Genomic DNA, 13,850 nt, shown 5'->3' with positions numbered 1-13,850 from the left:
ATCTCATGTTATCGATGGTAGAATAAAGAAAAATGCTCTTTACATATCTTATTTACTATTCCATATTTATTCTAAAAACACTTTTTACGCTTTCATTTAAAAAAAAGATTCAATTGTTGTTTGCTTTAGAGATGTGTAAGAAAGTTTGTCTATAACACTTTCTAAGTGGACTATAGCTTTAAATGTCTCCTCTGACATATTCGGCTGCCTCTCAATAAATCTCCTTACAGTGTCCACTGCAGAAAGTGCTTGTTTGTTAGTAACATTGGGCGGTAAATCTTCGATTTCCTCATCCTCTTCTTCTGATAGTTCACAAGAAGCTTTCGTTTGAGCGATAATATCATTGTCATTCCTCTGACCACACACTGTTACTGCATCATCTACGTTTACAAAGTCATGAAATTCCATGTCATCAAGTTTCATGAGTCCGGTCAATCTGTTCCAATCATTTTCGGTGTAGTTTTCAGCAGAAGTAACGATATTGATTGTTTGACTACTTTTGTGATCTTTAATGAATCCAAACTTTTTGAAGCCATTCATTATCGTAGAGGAAGACACATCATTCCATGCCTTGTCAGCCATTCTTAAAAAAAATTTTTTTTTGAATGTTTTTTTTAATTTTAGAAAAAAAAATCTGCACTATTTATGGAGAAAAAAAAATTCAAGTTATCGAGGGATTAGAAAAAAAAATTCGTGAAATCAAGTTTTTTTAAGCATTGAGTGTATAGGAAATTGAAAGGGAATTTTTTTTTCTTCGAGATATCGAAAAATTCGTGAAATCGAGGTTCGACTGTAGTAGCTAATATAATTTATTTCGTTTTATTCAGTTATATGTGTTATTGAATCCCGTTGCCAAATGTTTAGATTGTAAGATCTTAAGACTTAATATTTTTTTAAGCTCTGATCGTTCGTTCGTCAGAGATGCCAACCTGCTCCGGACATCAAATATGTATTTCAAAGTAGTAGTTTATTAATTACGATTCTTGGCTTAATAAATTCAATTTAATAGATTTTTATTCACCACTATTTCGAAATAATTCGTAGGCATATGTAATGCACCAATTTATAGTACTTAGGTCATGCTATACCTTTTAAAAAGCAAGCAAAAGTAGTCAAATGTTTGCAAATCTTACTTTGTAGTTATTTACCGTTTTTGTTTTAATTATTTTGGCTTGTCCGGAGCTGTTAGCATCTCTGGTTCGTTGTAGTGGAACTGGGCGTCTAAGGCCTTACGGCCCTTTTCCCATTCATCCTGAAATTAGACTAAGAACCATACATGACAAAAATAAAGTTTGGAGAGCAAAATGGAGTTCTTCAGAGAAAAAAAAAAGGCTTTTTGCCATTATTAGGTAATAACAAAATTACAAGTAATAAAAAAGTACATGAAAAAAGGTAAAATTAAAGTACAATAGGAAAATAAAGACTAATGCAAATTTACAGTTTGGAAATACAATACATACAAAAGGGAGGCGAGTTAAAGGAATGTGAGGATGTGTGTATACGTGTATGTAAGTGTGGCTCTGTTAAAGTACAGAACCGGCCGTCATGGTAATTACCACTCGTGCCAGTAGCTCTCTACACTTAAGTTACAGGGATTAGCTTACCCTTGATCAGACCCCGAGGGTTTTTTTAGCTCCGAAGAAACTTAATACAGGGTTCATAAGCCCCTGGAAAAATTAAAAAGTGGTAGTGATATTCGCATAATTTTTATTTGTAGCTGCCAGAATAGTTTATTTTCTCAAAGTAAATATATGTAGATCCGAAAGTTGTTAATGTCAAGAAATGTTAAGCTTTTTAATAACAAGTTTTACACCACTTATTAAAGTTTTCCATGTGCATACTAACCTTGTCAAACTGAAATTTAAAATTTAACCCTTTAATGGGCCATTTATTTCCAGTGAAAGTAAATTAAAGTATTTTTGGAATTGAAATAGTTATAAGAATAGCAATTGATATAAGAAAGAAAAAAACACATTTAGCTTATAAAAAAGCCATTTTATTGGTGGTTAGTATATTTAACACGACCCTATTAGGAACTTATTAGATTTTATTTTTCTTTATTTATAAAATATATGCTACAATCTTCAAAAGGAATAATGCATTTTATAACTTTTATACGTTTTCTTAAACTAACAAATGGTTGCCAATTTTATTCAAACGCACTTCAAGAAAGCTGAAGTTATAAACAAATGAAAACCAAATTTAAAGTGATAAAAAATTTCACCATAGACGTTATAAATTGGTGGTAAGTATACTTACCACGGCTTTAGAAGGGGTTAAAGTCGTGGTTCAAAAGATCACTTTTTATCAAGCACGGTAACAATTAAACCAAATATATTTAAAGAAAATTGTAAGTTAGTTAATGAACAAGACTAAAACTTACAATGCCTTTTGAAAAGCATTTTATAGCGTGATCGATTATCAACTCTCAAATTATTGTTATGTAATGGCAATATTTTAAAATCCTTAACGCGATAGAATTTTGCAAGAATATGCAACGAGAGTCTAAAAATATAATGAATGGTAGGAACTCAATCCATCTTTATTTAATCATTCAATCCACCACCACGACTTGCAAATCATTCATATTGCAAATTCATATTTGATAGAAAAGCTTTGCTTGCATTGACTTTCAATAGTAAACAAAAAAAAATATGCCGTAAAAAATTACTAATTTTAATCTTGTGTAATAGAACTTTTTGTAATTTATTAAAAACAGGGATGGCACAGGCAACTGAAAATAAAAAAGTGGTAGAAACTCAATCAAATTTTATGTATTTATTATCTTTTAAATTATTCAATAGTAGCTACTTCTACATTTCAAATTATTCTTATTTAAAGCAAAAACGTTATTGGCATTCACTTTCAATAGTAAGCAAAAAAAATATGCTTATAAATATTGCTAATTTTGATCTCCTTTAATAAAATTTCTGATTTTATTATCCACTTTTTACATTTTTAATCACCTGTAGCATCCCCGAACCGAAGAAAAGTCTCCTATTTTTTGAAGTTTTGATTCATGTTTAAGTAGTGGTGTGGAAAATGACTTAAAATAAAATTTACTGAATAAAGAACCAAACATTAAAGCATAAACTTAGCACTCGAAGAAATTTTTCCATAAAATGTAGAAAGTTGGCAGCCCCGAGTCAATAGTAATTTATAAGGAGAAAAGCAATAAACATTGTGGATTTCCTTTATGTGTCTCCATTATTCGTGAAAGACACAAAGCTTCTCATTTGTGTGTTTTTCTTTTGTATCAAAACACTGTATTTTAAATGAATAACCAGGAAATTAAAACTACGTCTGGCTGCGCATCTTACATTAATTCATTTCCCCGTGATGATTGATACTTAATTAAAATAAATATTTTCGTCATTATTTACTAGCTTTCATACCTTGTCATCTTACAATTAAAATTTCGACTCTTTTTCGATTATATAGCAGAACTCAAATCTATTCTAGAGCTCCGTGCTTTATGATTAATCACAGTCTATCTAAGCAAGGCTAACCGTCAAATGAAATAAAAACTTTATTGATGTTCTTAAAACTGGCTGTTTCCCAACTAGTTAGCGACCTCAAATCATCTATCTTTCTCGATTCCGTTCACAATACAAACTTCACTCGCATCGTAAACCACAAGTAGAATACATCGACAAGGACCATCAATTATCGATCAAAGTTTCGATCACTTACTGATTTGCTCGGGTGCTCAAGTTTTTTTTTGCAAGAGCTTTATGCTTGCTTGACGACAGAATCTAGTTTCTAAATGCTACAAGTTGAAGTCTTTGTCTTAGAACCTAAACTAATTTATCGTCAATCCAAATTTTTACCACTTTCGCAACAACTAAGCAAAAGCAAACAATCACTTTAGTATAATTAATTTACAAATTTATATAACATATAAATAATTTTATTAATAAATATATAATTCCTTAACAATTTTACAACACTTACTCAATGCCCTCCGTGAATCTTCGAAATTTAAAGTAAAGTAAGTTTTAGTTAGAAATTCTTGAAGAACAGAAAGGTTGAAATAACTTTTGGCAAAGGACGATCATAAATTAAATGAAAGCCAAATCCGCCAAGACATGGAAGAAGGCAAAACATCCAGACACAAATAGATTCAGTTAAACTGCAATGATAAAAAGCCAAGTGCTCCAATTTGGTGTAAAGAGATATATGTGTGTGTTATGTCGAATGCCAATGAAATTTTTGATTACTTTTTTTGACATAAATGAATTGAAGTAATGCTGAAACGAAGAATATAATAAAATTAAAAATAAATTTTATGAACGACGTTTTTAAGTAGACTGAATTTTAAGGTAGTATTTCGATTTTAATATGGCTTCAAACGAAAGTCATATCACTTCCGAAACAATCGAATCGAAATTTCTACCATTACTATCGCAATCGAAAATTACTAACATGTCATTCGGAAACGCTGACCCTACGTTTTCTGCTTAAAACGAAAATGAGAAACAAATTCTGACTATTTTTCCTTCGTGTGAAGGGAAAAACGCACTTTCGTAAGTCGTAAACCGTGTCATTTTCGAAATAATATAATCGAAATTATCACCATTACTATCACAATCAAAAATTACGAACATGTCATTCGAAAACGCTGACCCTACGTTTTTTGCTTGAAACGAAAATGAGAAACAAATTCTGACTATTTTTCATTCGTGTAAAGGGAAAAACGCACTTTCGTAAGTCGTAAGCCGTGTCATTTTCGAAATAATATAATCGAAATTACCACTATTACTATCGCAATGGAAAATTACTAACATGTCATTTGGAAACGCTGACCTTACGTTTTTTGCTTGAAACGAAAATGAGAAACAAATTCTGATTGTTTTTCATTCGTGTAAAGGGAAAAACGCACTTTCGTAAGCCGTGTCATTTTCGAAATAATAGAATCGAATTATTATTACTGGCTATTACTATCGCAATGGAAAATTACTAACATGTCATTTGGAAACGCTGACCTTACGTTTTTTGCTTGAAACGAAAATGAGAAACAAATTCTGATTGTTTTTCATTCGTGTAAAGGGAAAAACGCACTTTCGTAAGTCGTAAGCCGTGTCATTTTCGAAATAATATAATCGAAATTACCACTATTACTATCGCAATGGAAAATTACTAACATGTCATTTGGAAACGCTGACCTTACGTTTTTTGCTTGAAACGAAAATGAGAAACAAATTCTGATTGTTTTTCATTCGTGTAAAGCGAAAAACACACTTTCGCATGTCGTAAGCAGCATCTGTTTCGAAATAATAGAATAGAAATTACCACCATTACTGTCACAATCGAAAATTATCAACATGTCTTTTGGAAATGCTGTTCCCTACCTTTTTCGCTTTAAAGTAAAATGAAGAAGATGAAAACAAATCTGACTATTTTTCATTTCCATATAAAGCGAAAAACACACTTTCGATACGGAAAATCATTTTTCAAAGCAATTGAATCGAAATTATCACCATTACTATCGCAATCTAAAATTACCAATACGTCCTTTGGAAATGCTGTTCCCTTCGTTTTTCGCTTTAGACAAAAAGTGAAAAAAATAATTTTGATATTTTTCAATTTTGCATTAAGCGAATGACATGCTTTCGAAAGTCGAAAGGAGCATCATGGAACAATCGAATCGAAATAAACACCATTATTATCACAATCGGAAATTACCCTCCTGCTCTTTGGAAATGATTTTTCCTACGTTTTTCGCTTTAGACGAAAATGACTTCGCTTTAGACGAAAATGACTTCGCTTCAGACGAAAATGACTTCTCTTTAGACGAAAATGACTTCACTTTAGAAGATTATATTTATAGTTTACTATAAATATAGTTGCTATAATATAAATTTATATAATAAATTTATATAAAATTATGAAATGAATTGTTTATTTCATTTCGTTATTTAATTTCCAATTTTTTTTAAACCATTCGAAGAATGTTTTAAGAATTCCAGAATGATATTTCATAAATAAAAAAAAAATAACAATGTCGTAATAACAACGTCTTAAAACTGCCACTGATCAAATAAATATTCAGCAATGATATCCATCATAAAACAAAATGACGAAATACTATAAAACTTTCAGCTATAAAAGATAAGGTGTGCAGTTTTATAACTTTGCTCATAACATTGACACACATGCATCTAATGTCCTTAAGAGCTCAGATTAAAATAATAATAGTCAAAAGTTTTAAAAAAAATAATGATTTCATTTGAAACGCTATTTTATAATACTTTTCTCAACTAATTACACATCTATTACTTTTAATGACTTTTTAAATTCCGTTGTCAAGAATCAAAAAAATAATTGTAAAAGTTTTGGAAAAAAACACCAAGTCATGCGAATTAAATGCTTATGTTTCGTAAATGAAATAAGTTGAGTGCTCCAGCGGAAACAATAGTGCAAAGTTCGGTCGTTTTAATGTTTAAAAGTAATGAAAATAATTCATTAATTGAATTCTTTAATTAATTCTAATTGAATATTATTAATTTTACGTGTTTCTTGAAAATTCGCAAAGTTTCAGGTGCAATTAATTAACGTTAATTTCAGTAATTAGTGCTTGTTTGAACTTATTTCCTAATTTACAATAACAACAAATTCAAACATTACATTCTTTTTGTCGATAAGAAAACAAAGAAATTCCAAAAAGAAAATTTTCAAAATGGTGGCCGGAAAGGGATATTCACTATGGACAGCAGCAGTTTTTATGGTGTCTTTTAATGCAGGACTTGGCCTTTTGGCCCTCCCACACGCGTTAGCCGGAACTGGTAAGTAATTTTTAACTATCTGTATAAAAGTTATGATAAATTATGTTTTTAACAACATCCATTTTTAAAATCAGTATTTAAGGATTGATTTTTGTAAGCATAATGCTAGATAGAAGTTTATCAGCTAAATTATAACGGAATGAAAAATTGATAAAGATTTGCTGGGTGCTTTATATATTAAAAAGTGATAATTCTGTTCAAAAATAATTTTAATATTATTCTGTTTATATTAAACTTAATAGAGACAGAATTTTTTAAATCCTAAGAAAAAAAATCCTATTTAAAGAAAACAGGTAGTTTAAAAAAAATAATTAATTTTTGATCGGGGATGAGAGGAGTGATTTTAGTGGATTAGCTACTAGATCTAATTTGCCTGTTACTTATACTAAATACACTGTCATTCGTATTATGTGATGGTTTCTCAGTGCATTACTTCATTCTGAAGTAGACTGTTATATATTGCAAAATAATTTTTAATTTTTTTTTTACTTGTTCGAAATAAATGCTTGGCAAGCTTCGTAAAAAATAAAATAAAAAAATAAAATATTTAAAAAAAAAAAATTTTTATTGGTAATAAGTTTTATTTATAGATTCTATTTTCCTTTCAACATTGCAATTTTAAATGACTGACAAAATTAGAAATTTGATCGATATCGAAAAAATGCCCTGAATTTCGAAGAGGTATTCACCATTAAATAATCTTCTTACTCAAAAATATTTTTTTATTTTTTAGCAAGTTAAAACTCGCTGTAGTTAAAATAATTAACTTTTTATATACCTGTTATAATTTTTCATACGTTGTGGTAGTCAAACAAACATAATGAAATAACATGAGTTTCGTTAACACTTTAAATATGAAAATAAAATCTTTTCGTGAAACAAGAAGTGAAGACAAGGATTCCCCGAGGATGGCTGCATAGGGTCCAGCTAATTCTTAGCGATCGCTCTTGGGGGTTACCTCCATTATCTTCAAAATCAAATCGGAAGTACTTGACTTTTAGCAAAGTGTTTTAATTTTAGTTATTGTCATTCTCTTGATGCGGAAATGCCAAGTTGACGTCATGAAAACCAGATCATTTAATAAACTTTAGCGTCAATAAAAATCATCTCAACGGATTTAATTATGTGTAAAAACAAATTACAAATATAAAGGATAGAGCCGTGATGGCTCAGGGGATAGAGCGCTCGCCTTCCAATGCGGTGAACGGGTTCGAATCCCAGAGATGGTTGGTTGATACGAATTCCACATCCGGCTTGCACCGAACACAGTGCTGACGTAAAAATATCCTCACTGGTAGACGGATCATGGGTTAGAGTCCTCTTGCCACCAAGCTAACCTTGGGAGGTTTTCGTGGTTTTCTTCTCAATGTACGGCAAATGCGACTTAGTTCCATCTAAAAAAACTCCAGGAAAGCAAATTTCTCCCTGTACTTGATTCAGGAGTTCCCTTGTCTTTCGAATTGGGTTCAAAATTACAAAGCTATGTAGTTGAATATCAGTAGTTGTAAACCCAATAAATTGGGACGGATATTCAACAGCAACAAATAAACAACTATGTTTTGTATTTAAATTTACATCTAATTTTTCATTATAAAAATCAGTTAGTTTTAAAAGATGAGAAGAAGTTTGTTGAAGATGCTTATTTTTTGTTCTAAAATAACTTTTTTTTTCTAAATTAACTTTCAACTCTAAAAGTAAATGGCATCGTTTTTAGTGCAGTCTGACTGCAACATGAGGTTGTAGATGTCTTTCAGAGATCGTCATAAAGAACTCTCTAACTAAGAGCCTCACACAAATATTTTAAACATATTTTAATCTACATATTTGTTTTGTTAATATTTTTTATTTTGATATTTTTCGTGTTTCCTTATCTGGCCTTTTCTGCATTTGGTGCGGATGTTGGCCGGGTCACTGGGAAAGGTTTGAAGGTGTCTCCTAGGTTTACTTCAACACAAAATCTATTGAAAAAATTCTGTGTGTCCCAAAAGTGGTCGTAAATACAGGAGGTCTTTTCTCGATTTTTCACTGTATAATATAAAATATAATAATTAAAAAAAAATAAAAAATTATAACACCAGTTTTTATTTAAAATTGTAATTATTCAATAACAAAAATTTGTTATTAAAAAGTGTGCGTTCCTGAACCCTTGATAATTCAAAAATGCTAGCAGTCGCTAGCAAAAAATATTTCTGAAATAGCTCAACTGCCTAATTGCAATATTCGAAACCAATGATCCACTTCTAATTTAAGCATATTCTTTAAATGGAAAGCATTTTGAATTTTTGTAAGTTAAAGTAATAGTTAAAGGGAAAAAAAATATTTACATAGTCAAAACATGCCTTAAAACAAATATATATTACGTCTTTTTTCACATTTGAGCAATTAGCAAGCTAGCAGGTTAGATCATAAAGGGCTATATCAGTGTCAATTTTTACATATATATCTTGCATGTTAATGATAGCCAAAATCATTGCTAAGTCAATGCACTTTTTTAACCCATTGGTAACTAATTTTACATGGCTCTCCCGTCTGGCCAAACGGTAAATAACCACAAACTAAATTTGCAAGTATTAAACAGATTTTGCTAATTTTTTAAAAGGTTTAGCAAGACATGTCTGAGAAAAGTGGTGAATTATACAGGGTGTCTCAGTTAAGCGTTTCAGAACTTCTAAGAGGGGTAGGGGCATCCTGACGATTCGAAATCATATAGCAATGTTGGGTCGGAAATGCTTTCCTGAAGCGGTGACGTACACAGAAATAGCATAAAGAAAAGAGACTGTAAGTTAAAAATCGCTATAATAATACATTGAAATAATTCTATGGTACATGGGCCAAAGTAAGTGTTCGAAGTTTCTGCCACCGGCTACAATGTACACCTCACATCTCCGGCGCATGGACATTCAAACGTTCTGCAATACTCCAGGCATATCTCGCAGGCAGCTACTGCGATTCTTGCAACCAGCATTATCAACAGGGTGTCATAAACCAGTGTTTTCATATGACTCCAGAAATCAAGACATGATAGGTCGGGTGACCGAGGAGGCCATCTTTTCTTTATGCTGCTTCTGTGTACGTCACCGCTTCAGGAAAACAATTCCGACCGCACATTGCTATATGATTTCGAATCGTCAGGATGCCCCCTACCCCTCTTAGAAGTTCTGAAACGCTTAACTGAGACACCCTGTATAAACCTACTAATTGTTTAGAAATAGTGAAGGATAAAAATCTACTAAATTGAATTTATTAAACTCCTAGAATCACAATTAACCCTTTCGCGCCGACTGTCACAAATACGTGACAGCATAAAACCGTATCAACCAGGGTAAAAAGATAAAACTGGTAATCAAATTAATTCTTTAGCAGTTTATTTGTGGGTAGAGTTATAAATGTTTGGTTTATTTAATTCACCATTACCTTCGTTCAAAATAAAACTATTTAGTTATATTTTGAATTAACAATGATTATATGATTAAACTAACAATAATTAAAGTAAAAGCAAAGTAAGTTTGTCAAATCTGAAACGACTACATTTAAGTTGCCGTTTTTTATTTAATTACATCCTGATTCTGATTTTATATGAATGCTTTTCTGAATCACCCGTCCCCAAGGGGTTAATAAACTACCACTTGAAAATATTTATTCGCTGTCCGGAGCAAGTTGGCATCTCTGTGTATATAAATAAAACTATTTTTGTGTGTTCTATATTGCATTAATTTCTTCAAACCATTTTAATAGCGATAATAATATAAAAAAAAATAATAATTTACTCGAATTCTGTGTTTTTAATAATCTTGGCTTCGCCAGTCACAGGTGACCCGCGCGGAGCCACCAACAAACTCAGTGCCGGTCACCGGTGTCCCCCATGGCATTCAACACGTTAAATGTTAAACTAAGAGGAGATAGCCAAGTTTAAATTTAATAGCAAGTATTTGATTAAAAGTTATAGAGCTCTTTTTAGTTGATAAGGTACCTACACCAAACATATTGCCATTTATAAGAAGTGGTAATTAAAAATGCATTATTTCTTTCTAAAATAAACTTATAGCAGAGTATATTAGCCACCACTTTTTATTTATTTAAAAAGCATGCATAACAAGTTTACTCGTTAAATGAGGTGAATGTCACTTAAAAACAAACGATACATATATCTCACATATATACATCTATCAAATCTATAATTATTTATGCATCCCCTACTTGGTGCAATTACAGTAAAATAAATCCTAAAAAATTTAATGTTTTTCTAAATAAATTACTAAGAAAAATGTGTGGAGTCCTATACTTTATTAGAAGCAAAGACATGAATAGAGATTTTAAATTAAAAACCCTCACTGAAACTTTAATGATACTTATCACGAAATTTTATAAAAAAAAAAGCCCAAAAATGCTCTGCAGCAAACTACAACAATATTTTTTTAAAGCAGAAATGCTAATTGTAGATTCCAAAATCTGACCCCTAACTTCACATTTCACCTCCGACGCCTCATATCATATCTATCAAAACAAATAATTTAATCAAACTTTCTAAAAATAACGTTTCCTCATGCTGATACAACTCTGAACAACTCCAAAAACAAACAAACACAGCTTAGAGCAAGCTGCTCATTTTAATTTTTGAGTCATTTTTAGTTATCCAGGAAAAATGCTTGAAACGTTCATAAAAGCAACTCCACTGCCTGCTTACCTCAATGCTCAACCAAAACAGTGTTACAATTCCTGATGAATGGGATAGAGGTCGCTTCGCGGCCCAGGTGCCCAATAAAATCAAAACACTAGGACTGGACCCCTAACCCACTTTTTCCCTAGCGGTGCTATTTTATCAGATAAATTCAATTAATTCTTCACTATTTTTAATCTTTTATTGGTACTTATAAATTTAAATTATAACACTGCAGGTGATTGGCGCTGTAGTCGTTCCTCTAACTGTTCATAACTCTGATTTCTTATTGGTTCTACGATTGTGTCAATGGCTTTTCAATTGCAGCAAATAGTTCAAAATTATTTTTACTTTTTTCTACATCACGAATGAATTACCCTTATTTTTCTTTCTGGTACTCATAACTCATGAGGAAAATTACTTCACGATTTCACAAATCAAAATGAAAAAGGTAGCAATAATATAACTACGAATATGAGATGAATAGGTTAATTGGATATTAATTCACAAAGCATAAATTTTGCCACCACTTTAAATATTATAGGTGCTTAGATTAATATCCATGCTTCAGATCCAGATAAAATAGAATAATTAGAGTATAAAACTATTCTGGTAAACATAATTTAAAAAAAATATTTTTACTCTAACGAATTGGTAGTAATGACTAGTCATTACTACCAATTTTAAATTTTTTTCCAGGAACACTACAATCCCTTGTATAGAACTGTGCTTGTTAAAAAATTATTTTGATTTTTTCAGGATGGTTCGGAATCTTTCTGATACTCTGGGCTAGTATAAACAGTTGTTATTGTGCCGTAGTACTTGGAGAGACGTGGCTTATCATGGAAAAGCACTGGGAAGAATACAGGGGAAAATTCCGCTACCCATATCCTGCCATGGGGATGAGAACAGTCGGATTATGGATGAGGTAATTTGAATTCTAAACTAAATTTCACATTAAAAAACAAAATACATGCGATCACCGACTATTTCTGATCAATATATTACCACCAAGCATATATTGGTCATAAAAGGATATAGCATCAAAAACAGAAATGTATTATCGCCTTCTTCCTTTTCACTCCCGACGTACCAGAGAAGTAGGAACACTGATTGTCACTTCAGTGAGTTTTTTTATTTTATAACCGTCATCGAAGAGCCGGTCCAATTTTAAGTTTGCGACTACCAATGTTCAAATCCGTAGCTTTGTAGTTTTGAACCTAATCCAAACGACAGGGGAACTCAAGGATCAAGTATTGGAAAAAATATTTTCCTTTTGTGGAGGACTTCTTGATGGAACTAACCCGCATTTGCGATGCATGGAGTGAAAAACCACCAAAACCTATCATGGTTAGTCTGACGGCAAATGGAATTCTTATCTATAATCGGTCTACAACAGGGGATATTTTACGTCAGCACTATAAACTGGGCGAGCCGGGTGCGAAATTCGCATCGACTAGCCAACGCTGAGTTTCGAACCCGTTCACCTCCTTGGGTGGCGAACACTTTATCCCCTGAGCTACCACGGCTCACACCAGTAAATTAGAAAAAATCCTGTTTAGGACTACATTTTTAAATTGCAAAAAAAAACTATAGTGTGTAAAGATAAATTGATTACAGATTTGAAATCAGAGATATGAAAATTTCTAAGATCTGTTCAAAAATCTCATGGAACAAAAAGATATGTCTCCTAGTGTCATTTATCTATTTTCTGTATTCAAATAGTCTGTATAAGCGCCTAAAATAATAACAAAACTAATGAAATAAATTAATGTTCTTAAAAGCATTTCCCATCTCATGTAGACATATATGGCAATAAGCAGGCGGATAGACTGGCCAAGGAGGGCTGTTACCACGCTAATCCTTCCTCTTCAACTCTTACTTTCCTAGAACATCAATCCATAGTTAATTCTGAAATTTCAAAGGGGTGGAGGTTTCCTCCATACCACCACTGGTATGCGGGCAAAAGAGCCAGGTTCTTCATTCGCCCTCAATTGTGAAACCGCAGTTCTAAAACCGCAATTTTCAGATTAGCAAGTGGTCACTCAAAAAGTCCTCTCGTTTTTCGAAGGCAGGAGAATCTTCGAGGTCTGCTCCAAATGTCAAACTGAGCAGGCTTGCCGGTTTGAAACGCAATAATGCTTTGTATCGTAAATGCTTTGTATCGTAAATGCTTTGTATCGTAAATGCTTTGCATCGTGAATGCTTTGCATGAATAATGCTTTGTATCGTAAGTACTTCTTAACAATTTCTTGTATAAGAGGTTTCTTCTTCCCTGGCGACTCTAAAACAATCGCCAACATCAATTGTAGGAAAATAAAATCCGCTAAAAAAATCCAAATTATTTTATTATCGATTTATTAGAAGGCGTTATTATAGATTTTTATATCTATCTATGGGGTTAATAA

General features: G+C 31.8%; 1 protein-coding gene across 1 annotated transcript in view; it reads left to right on the top strand.

Annotated features, from left to right (window-relative positions):
- Positions 1-6,130: 6,130 nt before the first annotated feature.
- Positions 6,131-13,850, top strand: part of LOC107444871 (uncharacterized) — a gene marked incomplete in the record, with an annotated part of 22,137 nt that continues 14,417 nt past the window's right edge. Inside the window, 2 exon segments of the mRNA XM_043042253.2 lie at positions 6,131-6,785; positions 12,202-12,370. Of these exon segments, the coding sequence (XP_042898187.2) occupies positions 6,680-6,785; positions 12,202-12,370 (275 nt within the window).

This window comes from Parasteatoda tepidariorum, chromosome 9, assembly GCF_043381705.1.
Source record: "Parasteatoda tepidariorum isolate YZ-2023 chromosome 9, CAS_Ptep_4.0, whole genome shotgun sequence".
NCBI classification, from domain to species: Eukaryota; Metazoa; Arthropoda; class Arachnida; order Araneae; family Theridiidae; genus Parasteatoda; species Parasteatoda tepidariorum.
This window is presented reverse-complemented; position numbering and strand designations above follow the sequence as displayed.